General features: G+C 40.2%; 1 protein-coding gene across 2 annotated transcripts in view; it reads right to left on the reverse strand.

The window, feature by feature from the left end:
- ARHGAP10 (Rho GTPase activating protein 10) overlaps positions 1-22,212 on the reverse strand; it is a 317,186-nt gene that overhangs the window by 196,462 nt on the left and 98,512 nt on the right. For both annotated transcript variants that reach the window (XM_032855552.1, XM_032855553.1), the window contains exons 4-6: positions 16,339-16,410; positions 7,661-7,762; positions 997-1,107 (exon numbers count right to left, since the gene is read on the reverse strand). In XM_032855552.1, coding sequence (XP_032711443.1) covers positions 997-1,107; positions 7,661-7,762; positions 16,339-16,410 — 285 coding nt within the window. The remainder of the gene's footprint in view (positions 1-996; positions 1,108-7,660; positions 7,763-16,338; positions 16,411-22,212) is intronic.

The raw sequence follows: 22,212 nt of genomic DNA on the forward strand, positions 1-22,212 counted from the left end.
CAGTCAAGCTTTTTTAAAAAATCATGGACAGGGGCGCCTGGGTGGCTCAGTGGGTTAAAGCCTCTGCCTTTGGCTCAGGTCATGATCCCAGGATCCTGGGATCGAGCCCCACATCGGGCTCTCTGCTCAGCAGGGAGCCTGCTTCCTCCTGTCTCTCTACCTGCCTCTCTGCCTATTGTGATTTCTGTCTGTCAAATAATTTAAAAAGAAAAAAAAAATCTTAAAAAAAAAGAAAAAGAAAAAAATCATAGGCAAAAGCACCTACATTAAAATTAATCTTGAGAATCATGAATTCCAGTGTTTCTTGGGGTTTTTTTTTTCCACCAAAACCCACAGTATGAATTACACTTTATATATATTCATGTGTCTATACACATTATACACACACACACACACAAATATATATATAAAGAACTGAAGCTATGAGAACACATCCATATAAGCACAAACACAAATCACAGGTCTGTAAACAGGTCTATAGATTAGCCAGAGTAACTCATAAAATAGTTTCAAGTGCTTCACCTGCTGGTTCTTAATCTAGGTTGCCATAACTTACTTGTGTTAGAAATAATTTGTTACTGATAATTGTTCAAAGTACCAAAATTTGGACTGGTGTGCTTGCTTCCGAACAAACTCGAGCAAAGGGAAGATTATCCATAAACAGCACCACTGTCTCTCCCATCCTAACATTTATGTCACAGGACTTTTCTTTAAAGCGCAGACCTACGATAGGGTGGCCGAAATTGCACCTGACTGCCGAGTCCTTGAGAAATAATATTCCCTATATGTTGCTGTGCCAGTAAGGCTGAGAACCATGAATTTGTAAGGTGATTCCTCGACTTCATGGTGATGTGCTCACCCTTTTTAATTTATGATGCTTTGCGCTTCACGTGTATGCACAGTGGCCCCCAGCAATGGTAAAATCGATCTAGGAAGAAAAATGTTTCTATTATATCACAAAAATCCAACAACGGAATAACCTTCTGTGATACTTACAGGCTCCACAAACTCAAACTTCTTTCTTTCCTGGATTTCCTGAAGCTTACATACATATTCAAGAGACAGTTCATAAAAGTGTTGCCGATTCTGCTCCACTTGGATATCTGCCTGTGGTAAGGCAACAGAGGCTGGTTAATTCAGAGATGGTGAGGAGTGAAACTTTTTTTTTTTTTAATTTTTTTTTAAAGACTTTATTTCTTTATTTGACAGATAGCGATCACAGTAGGCAGAGAGGCAGGCAGAGAGAGAGAGAGGAGGAAGCAGGCACCCTGCTGAGCAGAGAGCCCGATGCGGGGCTCGATCCCAGAACCCTGAGATCATGACCTAGAGCCGAAGGCAGAGGCTTAACCCACTGAGCCACCCAGGTCACCCGAGGAGCGAAACTCTTTTTTTTTTTTTTTTTAATGAAAATTTTGTATCGTCTTTTTTTTTTTTTATAGGTTTTATTTATTTATTTGACAGAGAGAGAGATCATAAGTAGGCAGAGAGTCAGGCAGAGAGTGGTGGGAGAAGCAGGCTCCCTGCTGAGCAGAGAGCCCAATGCGGGGCTCGATCCCAGGACCCGGAGATAATGACCTGAGCCGAAGGCAGCGGCTTAATCCACTGAGCCACCCAGGCGCCCCAGGAGTGAAACTCTTGATCAGAGGTTGGCAACGCTCTAAGCCCCATGCCAAATATGGCCCCCAGCCTTTTTTTCCTACATAAATTTGTACTGGAACATAGTCACAGCTACTGGTTCATATCTCTTCCATGGCTACCTTCCTGTTGGAACAGCCAAGCTGAGTAGTTGCAACAGGAACCCGACTGCCTACAAAAAAAGTAATTTTCACTATCTAACTCTGTAGAAAAAGTTTGCCAGCCCCTGCCCTTTATGAGATTGACCCCAAGGATTGAACATCAAATAGTATGGCTCTTCACGAAAAACTCACCCCAACCCCAACTGATACCTAAACATACACCCACAATCAAAATCACATAACTATTATTTCCGTTGACAAACCCTCTAAGAATGCAGTTGACCTGGGAAATCTAGTCACCTCAAAACTCATGACTGAAGGCGGGGAGTGAGGAAGTGGCAGCTAGGGTACTGTGTCAAGAATCTGGTTCTCTTATACCATATGATCTAGTAATTCCACTTCTGGGTATTAACCCAAAGGAAACAAGAACACTACTTTGAGAAGACTGACTTACTGCAGCATTATTTACAATAGCCAAGACAGGAAGCAGCCCAAGTGTCCACTGATAGATGAATGGATAAGGATGTGGTACATATACATACAATGGAATATTACTCAGCCACAAAAAAGAGTGAGATTTGCGCTGGGGGGAGGCGGGGGGGGCGGCAATCACTGGCAACAACATGATGCACCCAGAGGCTGTTATGCTAAGAGAAGTCAGTCAGAGAAAGATAAATACCACATGATTTCACATATTTGTGGAACCTAAAAAAACCAAAAAAACAAAAAAACAAAAAAACAAACAAACAAACAAAAAACAACAATTAAGGAACAAAAAAGCAAAACAGACCCATTAAAATAGAGAACTGATGGTTGCCAGAGGGGAGGGTTAGGGAGGATGGGCAAAATGAATGAAGTGGGGAGGAGGTACAGGCTTCCGGGTATGGCAAGAATAAGTCATGGGGATGAAAGGACAGCCTAGGGAATATAGTCAACAGTATTGGGTTCTATGATGACAACTGATAGCTGTACCTGAAAGTAATGTAACATTGTGTGTCAACCATACTTCAATTAAAGAAAACATAAAAGAACCTGATTCTCAAAAAGTAGGCCAGGGTTTAAAGCCCATTTATATATAATCATGCTCATAGGCCCTCAAAATGTGTCATCCTCTGGGAGTAAACAGATACCGATGGTCAGGGGACCATTCCGGGGGGTGGGGGGGGGGGGTTCCAGCTTATTTTGTCTAACTAGAAGGGACCTGGGGGAGAAACAGGGTTCCACGGGGGAACAGCAGAGCAAGAATGGTCATCCTAGAAACCACTCTTACAAGGCATCACAGGTTTCCTAAGTTGGCCAATTTTAAAAGTATTTATCCAGACATCTCTCCAAAGAGTATATATAAATGGCAATTAGCACCTAGAGAGATGCTCAAAATCACTAAGTATTACGGAAATAAAAATACAAGATACCATCTTATACCTATCAAAAAATAATAATAATAAACAAAACTAACTTAAAAAATAAACAGGAAATAAGTGTTGTTGATGATGTGAAGAAACTGGAACCCTGTGCACTGTTGGTGGGAAGGAAAAATGATGCAGCTGTTATGAAAAACAGCATGGCAGCTCTCCAAAAAAAATAAAAACAGGATTATCACATGATACAGCAATTCCATTTCTGGGTATAGACTCTTAAAAACTGAAAAGAGGGACTTAAAAGATTTATATAACCCTGTTCACAGCAGCCTTATTTACAAAAGCTAAGCGGCAGCAACCAAAGTGTCCACTGACAGATAAATGGCTAACAAAATATGACATATAGATAGAGATAATATTATACAGCCTCAAAAAGGAAGGAAATTTGGGCACATGTTATAACATGGATGAACCTGAGAATATTATGCTAAATGGAATAAGCAAGTCCCAAAAGGAGAAATACTGTAGGATTCCACTTTTATAAGGTACCTAGAACAAACTGATAGAGACAGAAAGCAGAAGGGCTGTAATCAGGTGCTGGGGGTAGGGAGCTGGGGAAGTAGTCTTCAACAGATACAGAGTTTCAGTCTTTGAAGATGAGAAGCGCTCCAGATATGGAAGGTAGTGGTGACTGCACAAGAACGTGAATGTGCTATGTGTGGAATAAAGCCCAAAGCTTCTAAAGCCTCAGAAGGTCCTAAGTGACGGGAGTATCTTTTATACCTAGATAAAGAGCCCCTCTGGAGCACACCTGAGTTTAGGCTACTGAGGCTGCAGGGGGGAGCTTCTACAGAGCACCAGGAAGACTGATTAGAGGGCTGGACCTTTCAGTCCTGCACACTGGCCTCTGGCAATGGGAGGTGGGAGGGGCACTGGAGCCTGAGCTCTGTAAGAACTCTGGAACATCCATGTGTCTGGACGCATGCGAGTGCCTGGAGAGGGACACACCCCAGTTCCAGGGGGACAGAAGTTTCTGTGTCTGGGACCCTTCCAGCCCCCACCCTGTGTGACTATTCATCTCTACCTTTTATATTATTCTATATGATAAATCAGTAAATAGAAGTAAGTGTTTTATCTCGGTTCTGTGAGCCACTCTTAGCAAATGAATCAAACTGGAGGAGGGAGATGAGGGAACATCAAATTTAGAGCCCCTAGGTCAGAAGCACAGGTAATAACCTTGATTTGCAGCTGGTATCTGAAGAAGGGACCATCTTGTGGGACAGCACCCTTAACCTGTTGGGACTGATGCAGTCTCCAGGTAGACTGTGAGAACTGAGTTAATTGCTGGGTGCTATGGGAAAACACACATTCAAACTATGCTTTTTGTCATACCAAGCAAAAGCGACTTTTTAAACAAATTTCTATTTGATCATCATCTAATGTCTGGCCATTCCTGCTGTAAATATGTAACATATGAGAACAGACTAATCTCAGGCAAAGGTAGTCAAAATATGTACTTCTCTAGTCATATGTACTGAAATAGAATCATTTGCTCAGAAAATCAAAAATATACTTCAAAAATTAACAGAAATAGATTTTTGTCAAATCTCTGATACCTGTTCTAGCACAAATATTCGTTGGAATTCAGGAATGTGGATGGAAGTAGATGATATTATGCCCAATAAATGTAGAGGGATAGGTAATGGTCCTAACAGAATTACTGAATAGCCAGCCTGCTCTCTGCGACAATTATCTCCTATGTTATTTTCATTTGAAACAAGGAGAAAGAATGATTCAAGTTTCTATGCCTTTGTTCCTACCTCTCTCAGTAACCTTTATAAATATCCCCAGCACCTCAACTCAGTTCGCTGCAGATGAGGAACACATACATGAAAGCCAAGATCAATGAAGATCCAAATATAACCTTTTACTTTTAAAGAGCATCCCCCCCTTTAAACCTTCACACTTTCAACAGAAAGCTGATTTAAGTGGGAATCTGTACATTTGTAAAGCGCGTACAGTCAAGACAGGCCAGAATATACAATTTAAATGAAACTAAAACTATTCATCTCGAGGGTCTCCTCAAATTTCTGATCTGGAGTTTAATTATCCCGGGAATGATGAAATTAGTGAAGCCCCAGCTCACTGAGCAAGCACTTTAGCCTTCTTCATTCAGTAAATATTTATTAAGCGCCTCCTCCCCGACTAGCAGTGCTCTAGGTGTAAAGGATAGAGTACTGAATAAAACAACGCTGCTGCCTTCAAGGAGCTTACAAGCGAGTGCAAGAAGCCATGGAACAACCAAATATACAGTATGTCCAATGGGACTAAGAGTATGAAAAAAATCAAAGCAGCATAAGGCAGGGGGCACTTTAAATAAGATGTTTGGGGACATCTCCAGTAAAGTGGACTCTGAGTGGAGAGTATTTGAGAGTACGTGGAGGAGTACAGCATGTGAGTCTAGGCTGGAAACGTACTAGGCAGTAAGGACAGCAAAAGCAAAGGCCCTGAGCATGGAGTAGGGGCGTCCCAGGCCAGTCAGGGCAAAGCAGCCCATGTGGCTGTGAGGACAGGAGGGTGGGCCCTGGGCCTCTGGAGACATCAATTAGGGAGGGTCTGGGGAAGAGAAGCAACATAAACACAGCCTCACCCTGCTCACTGTATAGAATGTAAACTACAGGGATACGTTGGTGTTAGCAGGGAGACGAATTAAGAGGGCTTTACAGTAATCTGTGTAAGGGACACCAGGGTCATGGGCCAGGATGATGACAGTAGGAGTCAGAGGTGGATATATCCTGAGAATATCCTGAAGCTAAGGAAAACACGGGCTGACAAACTAGGTGTGGCATAGGAGAGAAAGGGCCAAGGATGGCCATAAAGATTTTTGCCTGAGCAACAGCTCGAACGAGATACGTAATTAGAGAGGGAAGTGAAGATGGAAATTTACTTGTAGCACAGAAAATAATTTTTTCTAAAGGAAAAATCCCTTCAGAATACCTGAAAAGAAAAGTAAGGGGAGAAGACAGGTCGAAAGCCACTGGCATAAGGAGAGCCGATTAAAATGTCATTTAAAATGGACATAGCGGAGGAGATGATGGAATGTTTGTAACATATGTATGGTTTTCTACATAATATGGACCATGCAGAAAAGGGGCCCTACCTACCTGCAGAATTGTTACGTATGGATTAAGTAATATAAAAGCTCATTTCTCTTATTTTTCTTTTAAAGATTTTTTATTTATTTGAGAGTGTATAAGTGAGAGAGAGCGTGCAGAGGGAGAAGCCGACTCCCGCAGCCTAATGCGGGGCTCGATCCCAGGACCCCAGGATCCTGACCTGAGCCGATGGCAGACGCTTAACTGACTGAGCCTCCCAGGTGCACCCCCCTCCTCTTTTATAAACTGTCAAACACCTTCCAAATCTCAGTCAAAATTATTAAAAAGTAAAGAATAAATGTGACATGTGGAACTGTCAAAATGACCACACACACACACACTGGGTGTGCAACTACGTATCTGGCATTTAAATATACTGGAGCCAATGCTGTTAGTGTCATTTTGATGATACTTCAAGAAGTGTATATTATGCCCAGATTCCTTGTGTGTTTAAAAATAAACAAATGAGAAAAAAATCACACTTTTGTGGAATGAGTCAAGATCCCAACAGCTGCAAAACACCATTATTTTTAATGAAAACATATGTTCCAAATTGCAAGCCACTGAGTTTCCACTCAAGTGTGTGAGTGAGAAAACACAAGTGCCAGAGAATTTAGACAAGAGAAAGACAGAGAAAATGAGAGATAAGATATAAATTCCTTTCTCCTTACACACGGCTCCCTCCAAAGGAAAAAACAAAAAAAGAGTCTATTAACACAAGTAAAACAGATTCTCTCCTCCCAATGATGCTGAAATCCTGAATCTTCAGCGTTAAAAAAGATTAATGCTGCCTTCACATAAAAGCAAAATGGTAGATGAGCTTATTAAATTCAACTCATTTCTTCAAAAAATCTTGAAAGCCAATTAATGAGTCTATTCCTGAAAATAATATATCTGTTCTTCAGTAATGCCAGATAAAATTGTTCCTGTGAAAATATATTCAGAACCAAAAATGTTAATACTATGAATCTCTACTGAATTAATCACTGTAAGATGTATTCATTATTTTGTGTCTTGTTCCACAAGAACTCTTTTCTTAATTCATGGTGATACCCGTTCTTTTTTTTTTTTTTTTTTCATCCCTAATAATCCTAGATGAAAAGTTTACAAAAGAAAAGCACATTTTAAAAAGAAAAGGTATGGGGCACCTGGGTGGCTCAGTGGGTTAAAGCCTCTGCCTTCCGCTCGGGTCATGATCCCAGAGTCCTGGGATCGAGCCCCGCGGGCTCTCTGCTCAGCAGGGAGCCTGCTTCCTCCTGTTTCTCTGCCTGTTTCTCTGCCTACTTGTGATCTCCGTCTATCAAATAAATAAATAAAATCTTTAAAAAAAATAATAAAATAAAAAAATAAAAAGAAAAGGTATGCACTGCTTACTGAAATGTGGAAACAAACAGAAAAATAAAAACAATACCTCTTGTAAATGTGAGTCTTTCTTTTTGGCTGATAAATTCAAATGTTTATCAATTAGACTATAGTTCTTTTCCGTCTCTTTGTCAAACTTCTTTTTTTCTTCCTGCAAGTCAGAACATATAGACAACTATGATTAAACAGGGGGGAAAATGAATACATACAGTTTATCTACTGAGAAGCTCAAAATAGGATTAGTATCTAAAAATAAACAAAGTACCACAAAGTGTGATGAAGTTATCTGAAAAATCCATCTGTACCCAGGCCACTGCTTATTCATCCTCAAAACAGTGTTAGGACTGAAGAGTCACTTATATTTTCTGTTTTTCCTCTAACGGGCTTCTTAAGGAGCACGGTATTTTTCAATACTTAAACTTAGTGTTTAGAAGCAAAGCCATGTCACTTGTCCCTCATTAAAAGAAATAATAAAAAGAACAACACAGGCTTAAAACAGCAAACTTGTGCAGACTTTGGCAAAGAAATGGGATTCTCTTAAAACTGAGTACATTTTGGTCTAGATTTTTTTTTTAAAAAATCATCATCACAATTGGGGAAGAAAGAAAAAAAAAACTTGGGAAAGATTTTCCTTAATTGTCCAGTGTGAATTTAATAATAAGACCCTCTGATCAGAAACATCTTCTTTCCAAAACCTTCACAGTGATTTCTATAACATCATTCAGAACATGTATCACTAGGTCAACAGGCTGTAAAGTAAGGCAGATACCCTCATACTGAGACCCAGTGGTGTGATGTTACAAACATTTCTCCAGTACTGCCTAGAATTAGCATTTACTTTTCTTTTGTTATATAAGTTTTTGAGAAAATAAGTCTCCTAATTGTTAAATACAGAAAAGACAGACTATCTTCCCTAACACTGCCTGCCAACTTAAGTGGATTTTCAATAAACATTTCTGAGCACCAATGAGAGCACACTATGTCCTCACACTGTCAAAATGTTTCCATTAACTTCAAATTCTCCCTAACTCTCCAAGGGCTCCTGGAAAGGAACATTCCCTTCCCTATTTTCCAACTTCTATCTTCTAAAGCAAAAATAATCTTTTCTGATATGATCTTTTTCCTGGTAGGCAAAGCGACTGAACAAAGTGTGAAAAGTCTATTTCTTCACATTTTTTTTTTAACCCCACCACAAGGGACTATAAACTGCTGTGTGGGCTCATCTAGAGACCCTGAACTCATCCCACACTGAGGGAAGACAGGCGGTCTCCAGAACAGACATTTCTTCCCATTTCTACTCCAAGTTTAATTACAAACTAGCTGCACAATTTAGGGGGAAAAAAAAAAAAGTAACAACACAGAACCTAAGTTCTCCTTCTGAAAATATAAGGGATTTTTTTTTTTTTGGTACTAGCTCATTCTTTGATCCAATCCTAAAGTTCTGTGATCCGATGGTTCACCTATGTGTTACAAGAGTCACACTTTTGTTGAAACAGAAGCACATTTTCTTTATGCTCTTAATTTACAATTATTTTTTTTAAAAAGTTTAAGGCATTAATACATGGTTACTCTCTTTTCTGCTTTTTATTACTACACTCTTCATCAACTGTTTTGGTGACTAACAGAAAAATAACGTAAAACAAACATGTGGCCATCATTTCAGAATCTTCCACTATTTTAAAAAGTTGATGTGGTGGAATGCACACTGGGTTAGGTGTGAGAAGACAGATCCTGGTCCGGGCCACTTTCTACTGCACCAGCGTCACAGCGTTCTCCTGGCATCCGCTTCTCCGCTGGAAACAAAACAGGAAGAGAAGCCCCGCCCCTGCGTTCACCACAAGAGGACTGCTAAGCGAGATCTTATAGGAAAAAACATTTGCTATCCTCACAGATTCATCCTTCACAGGAATACTGAAAATATTTTTACTCATTTGATTTCATGTGAATCACAGAATGGGACAAAGGAAGCAGTGATGCTAAAATCAGCAGTCAAAACACCCAGCACACTCAGCAGTTGTGGGGTTTGTAAGTTAACACGTGGGTAAAGTTGAGAATGAAAGAAAGCGGGGTATCAAAGGCTTTGTGAAGAAGGAATTCAGCCAAGAAACAACATTCCTCCCACCAATAGAGTGGAAACGCATTCGTTCACACACCGTACAGCTCATATAAATGCGGTTTTGTTGTTAAACCTGAAGACTTAAATAATTATTTCTTCTTGCATTTTCTCTCAATGCTGTTGCTGTTTCTTTGTGCTCACATGGCTTTTGCACTGAAATAATGCAAATTTTAAAAGGGACTATGTTCAAGTAGCACTCAATAGAGAACAGCATTTTTTCGTCAACACTGCTAGAGCTGACATACGTAACATAGATGTGTGTGGAGATATATATATATAAAAATGTGGAGAGATATATGTATAATACATAAATATATAATTTATATAAATATATAATTTATATAAATATAATTTATTTAAGTGGAGATATATATATATATATATAAAAAATAAACTGAGTAACTTATGACAAAAGGTTCTATGAAGGATCAAATCTAATACAATGAAAATTTCTTTTATAAAAACAGCAGAACAAATTCAAGTAAGACTGAGCCAGGCGCAATGAGTTTGTACCTGAACTCAGGCACAATGAGTGAAGCAAGATAGAACTCATTAAAGAGAGGTGGGATTGCTTCTCGGCCTTTTGGCTAAGATCAAGTGTAGGAGAGGTGGGGGCTATGGAAAATCAGATCATCCACAACTATTCTAGAGGGGAAGGTGGCCATATCATGGCTCCAGCAGATTTTTACCATGTGGGAATATAGGCTAATATACAAACCATGTCCTCTGATTTTTCTGGACCAGATGAAAAACCCAAAGATTTTTAAATGGTGCCAACAGTTTATTTTTGTTTTGTTTTTACACTTTCACATGAGTAAGCCAAGCAAAATTATGTTTACAGGTTAAATATGACTCACTGAAAGTCAGTTTGTAATCTGTTACAAAACCACCCATCCCCCTCCCCCAAAAAAGGTAAAGAAGAGCAATGATTTAAAACAGCAAAACTAAGTAAGTTGTATGCTATATAAATGGTAAAGGAAGATCAGAAACCTATGAAATAAAACTTAAGTAATCAGGTGTCTTCAATATGTTAGAAGTAAACATATATATATGATTTTATCATAATTCATCGGGTAAAAAAATATTCTTCAGCCAATGGTGTTGATATAATTAGTTAACTACATGGAAACAGAGAACCACATGTCATATGAAAACGAATTCCAGATGGATTGAAAGAGTCACAAGTAAAAAATGAAGCCATAAAAAAGAACAGTTTCATCAGATCTCAGAACAGAGGCGTACTTTTTGAGCAAAAAAGAAATGGGAGAAGCCGTAAGAACTTCTAGATATTAAAACACACACACACACACACACACACACACACACACACACACACACTAAACAAGCTAAAAGGCCAACCACAAAGCAGGGAGAAGAGGCAATTAATATATAAGAAAAGAAGCAAATATTCCTAATGCATAAAACATTCTTAAGGTTAAGCAATTTTTTTGCTAAAATCACTTAATATACCCATTGAAAAATGAGTAAGGAACATATGAAGAACTCACAAAAACTTGAATATTAGTGTGAATTGTCCACATTTCTTTAGGGTACTAGAATTTGGGGGTTTTTTGTTTTAGAAGAAGGGGGGGCAGTTTTTAAAGTTCCCAGATATCTTTTTAAAAGGTTTTGGTTATTTCACAAATTTCCTAGGATGAGGAAATGAAAAGACTTATTTTACAACGATACACATTAAATAATAAGGCATGACTGGTCTGGAGAACTAGCTACTTTCTCAGAGATTCCAACTCCCCTTCCCTTATTTAAATAAGAAGATGGAAGTAATATCACACATTCAAGAAGCAAGATTCATCCACAGGTAATACACCCAGCAGGACACCTTCTCACATGGAATCCTGATATCCAAGCCAAACAGAGTTTTGCCATCCCTGTTCTCCTCCTCCCCTGATCTACCAACCTCCCACAGGCGCAGGTGAAACGCCACCTCTTCCAGGAGGCACCCCTCTACCATTCAGGGGCATAAAAACAGCACTCCCCCCACTTAAGTCCTAACCAAGTGTCACCTATATCCCTGCCTGACACTTTATTTGCCTGATCCAACCCCACAGTCCCCCTTTCTGTAAAGTCCCGTCAACCTATTCAAAGAAATAAGAATTCGGCTTTTCTCCCCACAGTATCTAGCAACTGACACCGGACCCAGGAGACACCCTTCGCCCATCGGAGGAGAGAAGGGGGAGGCTGTGGCTGCAGAAGTACCAACAACAAAGCTGACGGGCACCCTGGGGTCCCAAGCAGTTGCTCTAGAGTCACCTACCGATTGCCTCAGCACTACTTGGCCAGAAGGGTCACATGTGGCATGTTATCTCCGCAGCTTGCATGCGGAGAGTGGACAAAAACCTGAGCAATTCGTTTGGCAAGTGCAGCACAAGCTGTAAATGGGGCAATAAAATAAATCATGACTCTGTATGCCAGAGCCTACTCTAGACATGGGAAATACAGCATCATGTTCATGTCATCCTCACAAAAAAAAACTCCTGAGGCAGGGGTCATTCGTCTCATTTTAAAGATCAGGAAATTGAGGGCTAGAGGTCGTAAGTAACTCACTCTGAATTGCACAGCAAGCTAAGGGGCAGATGTGGGATTCACACGAGGAGGAGTCAGGTCTTTCTGAGAGACGTGCCTGGAACTCCAAAGATCAGGGGGGATGTTCCAGAGCACCTATGCCCACCCCAATTATGGCACTTTTTAGTGTAATTTTATTGCTTTTCTATTTGGCATCTCCCCTCCAGAGTTGTCAATTTCTTGAAGGCCAACCAGCCACAGTTTTAATTCACAGTTGTACCCCAGTGCCTCCTGCCATGTAACAGGCCCTGGGAAGTGTGTTATAACTAAAATGAAAGAAATGTAATTAAATTAAATCAGCATTTTTTTTCTACTTTATCAAACATAATTTGAGAGATTATTTAGGTATATTTGCTTTTTACCCATATTTTGCAGTCATTTACAGAATCCTGGGCAATCAACTTTTATTAAATATTTAGTCATTAGATACATTCTTAGAAATACAAAAGGCATTTGGTGTGAGGGCCAGTGAATGGATGAGGCAGTTATCATATATGAAATGAACATCTGTTTCAACCCTTCGGGTTAATTTTTTACTCTATGGAATAAAATGATAATGGGCTCTTTCCAACACAGCATTTGAATAGGCTCTATTATCAATATAGTTTGATTGCATCTATTTGATATTTGCATGCTGCCCCTTGCTTAAAGCCACGTTGTCATAACTGGATTGCTCAAATACCTAAGAGCAATTTTTAATTCTCCCACCATAAGCCTTCACAAGGTAGGGTACTTCTTGGAGATTTTACACAACTGACTAGGCTCCTGCATTGGTCAGTACCTGTACTAGTCTCCTGTGGCTAATTCAGCATTTAATGGGCAGCGGCTACAGATAGTGCTGTGCAGACACTGAGAGGAGGTGAGAACCCGAGGAAGGAGAAAGAGCTGCAGAGGAAGTAAAAGCTGATCTAGGCCTTGGAGGGAACTCTGACGAGTCACCTCATGTGACACAGCACAGAAGGACTGGTGTCCTGCAACAGGAAATGGAATTTTTCCAACAGAGAGGAGAAGCTGGCAAGCATGGAAGAAAATCCGCAGAACCTCCAAGAACAGAGGAATAAGCCCAAACCAAACAGAAGGAGAACAAATCCAAGTAGAGGCAAATAGCAGAAAAGAATAGCTCAGGGCTTTTAGAAAATCCAACCTGCAAAAACCACCTAGCAGTTTAGATAATACGAAAACCAAAATTCAAATGCGTCACAGGGATTCTGGAAACTGGAGAAACCAAGACTGAAAGGAACTGAAAGAGCTCTAGTTGAACAGGCAGACAGCAGGACATGCCAGGTGGGGAAGAAGAATGGAAAGACATCAACATTCTGACAAGGATATTTTAAACACTCTGCTGTGGTCAACTTTTAAAGGCTTTTTTTGTTTTAATCCCCACCACAAAAAAAAAAAAAAAACAACAAAAAACAAAAAAACAAAAAACAAAAAACATTATCCTGTTTTTAAAAAAAGACTTTTAACTAAGAGAAATAACCTTAGTCATAACCACTAAGTCATTTTTTTAAGTATCCCAGTTAACCTGTGAAAACAAAAATATGTTTGTCAAAACATGATTTAAGGAATGCCAGGGTGGCTCAGTCAGTTAAGCCATTGCCTTCAGCTCAGGTCATGATCCCAGGGTCCTGGGATCGAATCCCGCATCAGGCTCCTTGCTTGGCAGGGAGCCTGCTTCTCTCTCCACCTCTGCCTGCCTCTCTGCCTACTTGTGATCTCTCTCTCTCTCTCTCTGACAAATAAATAAATAAAATGCTTAAAAAAAAAACACATGATTTAATATTTAGGAAGCACTGATGTAGAAAATCAAGTATACAGATGACAAACCCTCCCCAGGTTCTCCTAGAATTATCAAAATAGGCTATTTATTAGATACCTTATATAATAAGGCAGAGTTGAGGCTAGTAGAAAATAAGGAAAGCACAGCCTTTTCTCTGAAACACTGAAAAATCTAATGAAAGACACAGATGTTTATGTAGCACTGTGTCACCTAGAAAATCACCTTTCTCTACTCTGTATTATAACATATAAAACTGTCAGTAAAAAAGGGCTTCTCCCTGTGACCCACAAGGACTGGCTGCCTCAAATAGTATCAATGATGTGAAAGCCAACATACATACTGTACAGAATAAGAACATGGGACAAATCCTTCATAAACTTAAAGCCAGGAGAACAATGAAGGAATTAAAAAAAAAAAAAAAAAGAAGACTTCAGGATGGAATCTGGCCACTAAACAACTCAAGGCATAGACTAAAACTACTAAAATAGCTTCTTCTTTTAATATGGTAGTCTATCCTACCTACAATATGTACTCTGAACAAGTACAGCATCAGGAATGGGGAAAGTTTCAGAGGGAGGAGCTGTCCATCAATAGAAAACTCAGCTCAGAAATTTATAACAACCCAGTAGGGGACTGCCTGGATGGCTCAGCTGGTACAGCATGGTCTGGGAGGGTTACGAGTTCAAGCCCCACACTGGGCATGGAACCCACTTAAAAACAAACAGGCAAACCAAGAAAAAAAAAAAAAAAAAACCATAGGGTAGATGGCAAATAAAAAGAAAATATATTAACTAAGACATATTCATTTTCCATTTCTATAATATATCCTCACTGACCACCACCCTCACCCAGTCAAAAATACGAAAAATAAGAAATGGACACTGTTTCCATTCCATACCTGCCAATGAAGTGTAAAAAAGGAAAGAACCAAGATGTTCAAGATTTAGAACAGAATCATAAACTACAAAGTGGGACAGTCAGATCCCCAGATCTCTCATTTTACAGATTAGGAACTAAAACCCATTACTCGCCCAAGGTCACAGGTGTGAAAGCAGACCTCCAGTGACCTGCTGCAAAGCCAGAAGACACAGTTAACCTGGTGCAGCTCAGCAAACAATCCCAGGAAGGGGACGAGGAGGGTACCCCCACTAACTCCTCTCAAAACACAGCCCTTCACTAAAAATGGTAAATAATATACCAAAAGGAAGTGTCTAATATTTTAACAAGTCACTTAAAGGAGAAGAACTGATTCTATAAATAGCAAGGAAAATGCTGGTGCTCTTTGGGCCCAACTGTATAGCTACAGCCCTCGAAGCCACAATGTGTATTTGTACAAAAGGATTTTAATATTTTGTTTAGGAAGATAAAGGGAAAAAAAAAAAAAAAGAATCACATCCCCAAGCCATGTTGGGGGATGGGGTTGTGGGTGTGGTGGTAATGCAAATATAAAAACTCTCTTCCCTACCTGAAAGTGATGTTATTCTCTTCCGGGCCAAGCCAAAAATAGTCAACACACGAATGTTACTTTTTGTTCCTCAAGTGAATACATAAACTTCAGGAAAGGCTGGTGGAAATTATTTCTCTGGGATAATTCCAAAGCTCTGTTCACAAACTTGAGAAGTTGCTACATATATCCCAGGCTCCCTGTGGTCAAGTCACCATATTATTCCCAGAAATCCTGGCTAATTCCCAGATCCTGGTGCACAGGCTGCGGGGTTACTCATCTTTGAATCCCCGACACCTAACTATACTGGCACATGACAGCAGCTCAATAAATTTGTGCTCAGTGGAAGGAAATTACGTCCCAATAACCCAATATTCTCTTCCTAGTTTCAGTGTCATCATGGTGTAGCAGCGTTTCTAATCTTGAACCCTCACATGCGGCTGCACTCCTCCATAAAACGGAGGCATTCAAGGAAGCCACTGCACTCCCTATAGAGGTAAGATGTTTCTGTTGGGAGCGAGTGTGCCGTTTGGTTAAGGATGTTTTCAAAACTTGTTACGGGAAGGAGTAGCCAGAGAGGACTAGAGGTTTTACTCTCCTGCCCAGGTGTTTTGGTTTTGTTTACAATTTCATATTGCCCAAAGGGGAAAAAGCACATTGAAACATAAAACAACAGATGGTTTATTCCAGCATCTCCTTCAAAGCTGCCAAATGTGAAGAAAGCATACACTTTATGCTGTTCCTCTGAAACAGCAGCGGCCCCTCCGTCTTCCCTTTACAAGTGCACTCAAATTAGACACAAACCTTTACTGCTCCAAGTTGTTCTTTTCTGAATTTTTCCAAGGGTTTAATCAGGGTTTCAGTTACACTTAATGCCTAGAGGACAAGAACGATAACAAAAGAACACAGTATTAGGTTTCCCTAAAGGGAAAAAAAAAAATCAGTATTTAATTTCCCTCTTCCACCCCACCCAGAAATAAAATGAACAACATATTTTAACTACCTTATCTCACCCTGCCAATGCAACCATTAAATCACTTCTAAATTTATTAACACGCTAGATCTCCATAAATATTTTCAGGGAAGAGGAGGTGGGGCAAAGTGCCAGTGAAATGTGCAACACAGCCCCAACACAGCTCTTTCTTCAGGGAAATAGCAAGAGGGTTGTCTTTAAACAACAAAGGGGTCTATCACATTCATTAACAGAACACTTCTGTTTGAGATTTTTTTTCCCTCCCCCTCCTCAGAAATTTACAAGTCAATTACATTCCTTTATTAGTTATCAGACTACATTATGTAAAGGGCTAGGTTTGTGGTTACAAGTTTAAATACACTCAGTCTTACTGAAATTCCTCTTGAGGATTGACGATGTATCAGCGAAGCCGAAGCCGTTGCTGCAGCTCACAGCGAAGTCAGTATTGGGCGGGCTGGCAAACAGCTCGTACATGATAGGAGACACGCACAGACGCCAACCACAACTGCTCTCATTCTTAAAGTGACTGGTTTGGGGCTTTTCATTTTAAGACGGAATATACAACAAACAAGGCTGAAAATCCAAACAAGAGGGAACAACTACCTAAGGAAAATGCATTTAACAATATTCAGGTGGAGAATGGTTTTTCTCACCGTGTATTTCCAGGATATCGAAAACATCCAGGATAGAAAAGGAAACCTCAAAATACTTTACAACAATGTGCCATTCCTTTTTTTTTTTTTCTTTAAAAAAAAAAAAAAAAGGCCCCTAGAAATCCAAGCTTTAAATTACAGAAAGAATAAGTGACTTAGAAAGGAAAGGATTCTGGGGCGCCTGAGAGGCTCAGTGGTTAAGCATTCGCCTCAGGCTCAGGTCATGATCTTGGATCCTAAGATCCGGCCCTGAGCTGGGCTTCTCTGCTTCTCCCTCTCCCTCTGCCCCTCACTCCCCTCATGTTCTCTTGTGCTCTCTTTTTATTTTGTTTATTAATTATTTGAGAGAGAGAGAGAGAGAGCACAGCAGGAAGGAGAGAGAGAAGATGCAGGGCTTGATCACAGGACCCTGGGATAATGGTCTGAACTTGATGCTTAAGGACTGAGGCGCCCAGGCAACCCATCTCTCTCTCTCAAATAAATAAAATCTTCAAACACATTTTTTTCTAATTAAAAAAAAAAAAGAAGAAGAAAAGGAAAGGATTCTGAATTTAACCAAACGCTCCTTTGCAATGTTCCATTAGGTAAGCACTTCTCCCGAAGAGACCATTCCAACGGTGAGACAGGGAATCCTCAAAAAAGTGACTGTGCCTACTTGAAATGCCTAGAAGTTGAACTCTCTTCCTTGGGCCAGAAACTAGGTTCTACTCACTCCCACCATGACAACTTGTCACTTAGGTATCAAGGAGCTGGGGCAACAGAGAACTACAAGAATTAAGAGCAACAACGAGTCAAAGGAAAGGGATCATTTTCAAACTAGGTTCATTTCATCCTCTCTACACTGTTGAGCATGTGACCGACAACAATGGCAAACCAGAAACTCCTCTGGACTAAAGAAGAGAGCAGGGACAAAGCAAATGCCAGTAATTCCAACCACTCGGAACAATAGGGAATACTTCCAGCAGATAGGAGAGGGTCTGCCATACATTTCCAAAGTGACCCAGCTCACACACAACCTCTCAAAATAATTTAAGGCACACTTCTATGAGCACCAGAGTCACTGTCTAGCTTCCACATCGTGTTCCTGCATAAACCTACATATAAAATATACACATACATCCTCCATGGTGGCTGGCCCACTCAAGAAAGAAGTCAGCCCAGCAAGCCATGCTGGGAACACAGGAGCTAGGAACCACTCAAGTTCACAGAAGACAGGAGCAGAGATTCCAAATCATGTAAGTATGAGCCCTAAAAGTACCAGATAGGGTCTTCCCCCTTCCAAGCAGCCATTGCAATAAACCTGTATTTCATGAAACAAGTATTTGCTGAGCATTCAGCCTCAGGTGCTGAAGACACGATGATGAACAAAATCAGTCCAGTTTCTGCCCTCCTGGAAGTTACTGTCTAGCACGAGAGAGACAGGATGCACTCATGAACGCATAAGTAAACATTTAACTGCAAATTCTAGGAATCCCTTCATATGAGAAAAGCAGGGCTAAGGTGAGGAATATATTAGAGGATTCATAAGGAAAAAAAGACTCAGGAGAGTTCCATCAAAGAAATGACATTTAAGCTCAGATCTGAAAGAGGAGAAGGAATTAGGGGTGCAGAGAGCAAGGGAAACAGTTTCCAGCCTGAAGCCAGCAGAGGTCAAAAGCTTAAAGTGAGGAATTTGTGTATTACAGTAACTAGCAAAAGGCTGGGGGGTGGGGGGCATTAAGAACAAAGAAGTGGATGGAAAGAGAGGAGTGAAGGCAAGGGTATGGGAACATGCAGGGCCCTGCGGGTCCAGGGAAAGAGTTCTTTGATTTGGGGCATGATGAAAGCCACTGGAGGGTTTTAAGCAAGGCACTAAAACAATGATTATTTAGATCTTTTAAAGATTACTTGGGCTTCTCTGAGAAAAAGAGATTAGAGGTGAGGAAAACTAGGAGGAGAAAGACCTGCTAGGAGGCTTCTAGAATGGCACATACAATAGAGGATGGGGGGTTGGAATAACAAAAATTTTTCATAACAAAAATTGAGAGGAGACCATTTTCAGAGATATTTGCAGGTAGAATCAAAGTAACTGATGATAGACTGAATGTGGGAAAGGAGGGCGTTTCCAGGATCACTCCCAGATTCCTGCTATGAGCAACAGTATATGCAAGAACACTATTTAGTAAAGTAGGAAAATTTTGAGGGAAAGCAGCTGGAAGCAAGCACTAAGGCATTACACTAAATCTGAGATTCCAGGAGACATCCCAAGGATAGTAAAATACCTAAATGCCTACATGAAGAATCCAGAAAAGATGGTTCAAAATCTCGAATGTGGGGAGGAGATGAGATGCTGTCCACACATGGGTGTTGCCCTGTCACAGGAGTTGGGCTCCTTCCCTCCCTTATTAACAGGAGGTAAGGAGAACACGCGTGTCAGCACAAATGAGCATGGAGATTTCATGAAGAGAGGCTGGGGACCTGCTACCTGATGGTTCCTTTTTCTATGAAGTACAAGGCAAGGTCACTCACTAAGAGAGTTTGGGCATGGGGAAAAGTTTGCATAGAGAGGAAAATGAAGAAAGAATCCTCACAAACAGTGAGCAGGGTACTTCCTAGAGAAACATGAACATTCCCAGGCAGGCCTACAGGCCCTTTGAGATAAGCAAGCAGGAATTTGTGCAGACACCGATCGGCCCCATTGTGAGATTTTCTCTAGTGAGGCAGGGAGTAGGTGAGCAGTGAGGGTTGTCCCTGGTAGGAGGATCTGCAGGAGACGTAAACTTATCAGCATCACACTGCACAGGCAAGCTGCACAGATGGGATTCTGACTGGGTAAGAGAGGACTTCTGGAAGGGGATAAAACAGACCTGAGCCCAAAACAGGGCACTGGAGCTCTTCAGGCAAAGAATAAGAGTAGCGAAGAGGGGAAAACAGAACTCTCAGGGCATAGAGCTGCAAGCAATCTGGTGCCACTAACGCAGCTGAAGATACCTAATGGGCTCCACTCACCATCAGAGTAGGACATAGGAAATACCCTGTGAATGCTAGATGTGGGCATTAATAACACGGACATGTGAAGGCCTTTTGAAATGGGAGCCCTAAAACTTCAGACAGTGGAGTAAATGTCCTTTATAAAAAGACCAGGCCACAAAGATTACACATGAGCAATTGTAGGTCATTAAGTGTGTCCTTCACTTGGAGAATTAATTTGATGCAATATCTGACTCCCAGGGTCTAACACTGATGTAGGAAAAGAATATAAGGGATTTCTGTCTTACTGTTTGCAGGTTAACAAGGAAATTTCCAGAATAAGGAAAGGACTACCTGTTTTTTCCAATTTTCCAATATCTAATTTTTTCATAAAATGTTGATTGAAATGTTCTTAAATTTAAAATTATCATTTCTTTTCCTTAAAAAAACCTGGTTATGTAACTTCTGAACTGAACTTTAAGTATTCTGTTCAAGAACAAAATAACAGTGGCAACTAAATGCTTCAGTAAGGCAATGTTGGTTGAGCAACGAGGACTGTTTTCTTCTTTTTCTCAAAATAGACTGGAGACTCCTTGGAATCTCTCAGTTCCTTTTATAAATTTCACAGAAGTATTATATAATATTTGTTAGTAATGAGTGTTACTAAAATGTTCTAAGACCAAAATGTGATTCTTCTTCCCCAGTGAAAAATGAATACTGAGTCAAGGACTGCTCCTAAAACCCTAAAGGAAATTACCGTGAAAACAGTACCCCAATTTGAAAAGAGACAGCTGAAGTAATAATACAAAAGTGTTCAAATACTAGTAGATTAGAAATCAATCATGTCATTTAAAGAGAAAAAGAAAAAGCAAACAGATTGTGATTTTAGAATCCACATATAATCTTATATAACCATATTTTTCCCCATAAAATACTTGAACAAGCCACAAAAGGAAGTCATAAAAAGCCTTGACTAATGAGCCTTAGAAGGGATTTTGGATAGTCTTGCTTAGAAACAGAATGCATCTACATGAACATAAAACATGTTCATTTACCAGTTGCTTTCACCTTAGGGCAGGAGTCAGCCAACTTGTTCAACGAAAGGCTGGGTTGCAACTACTCAGCTCTCTTGCTGCTTTTGCACAAAAGCAGCTGTAAACAGTCTATAAGTGAATGAGCATAGCTAGATTCCAGCAAAATTATATTTACAAACACAGGAGGCAAAGAGGGCTTGAGCCATAGTTATCCAAACCCTGCCTTAGAGAATCATCTCAAGTATCATGGCCAAAGGTATTCTACTTACTCTCAACGACTGTATTTTTTAAATATACATTTACAGTATTTGAAGGGGACCAAAATTTAGGAGGTAAGGTTGACTGCTGGATGAGAGAACCACAGTTCAAGTAGCTGTCCGGCTGAAAAGAGGGATTCAAAAGTGATGCTGTAGAATTTGGCTGGGATAAGCAATCCAGCGGGTTTCAATACTAACAGGCAACTGTTCAAGTGTAAAACTATCTTTTTTTTTAAAGGCAGGATCTGTTTTTGTATTTTTTTTTTAAGATTTTATTTATTTGACAGAAAGAAACAACAAGAGAGGGAACACAAGCAGGAGTGGGAGAGGGAGAAGTTGGCTTCCCGCTGAGCAGGGAGACAGATGAGGGGGCTTGATCCGAGGACCCTGGGATCATGACTTGAGCTAAAGGCAGACACTTAATGACTGAGCCACCCAGACCCCCCTCAAGTGTAAACCTATCTTAACAATTTATGTGAATTTAATAGCAGGCTTTAATAAGGACTTTAGTCCCTAAAAATGAGTTGACTGAAGTCAGCGTGAGTCAAAGGAGTCATAAGTTGACCATATGTTCAAACCAAACAAGGCAATCATTCACCTGTGTCCTATCTCAGTAGCATGGGTACTGTGGTTCAAGAGAGATTTTCTAGCTGGAGTGAAGCAGGAATGTGCCCAGAATGGTACAACAGTTTAGGAAGAATAAGAAAACCAGAGGTATTCGATGGAATTGGGGAGGAGAATATTCACAGGGAACATGAAAGCTATCCATAAATATTTGAATAGATGCTATAAGAAAGAAGAAAAAAAATCAT

Source organism: Lontra canadensis, unplaced genomic scaffold (genome assembly GCF_010015895.1).
Source record: "Lontra canadensis isolate GAN:19392208 unplaced genomic scaffold, GSC_riverotter_1.0 scaffold10, whole genome shotgun sequence".
Classification (NCBI taxonomy): domain Eukaryota; kingdom Metazoa; phylum Chordata; class Mammalia; order Carnivora; family Mustelidae; genus Lontra; species Lontra canadensis.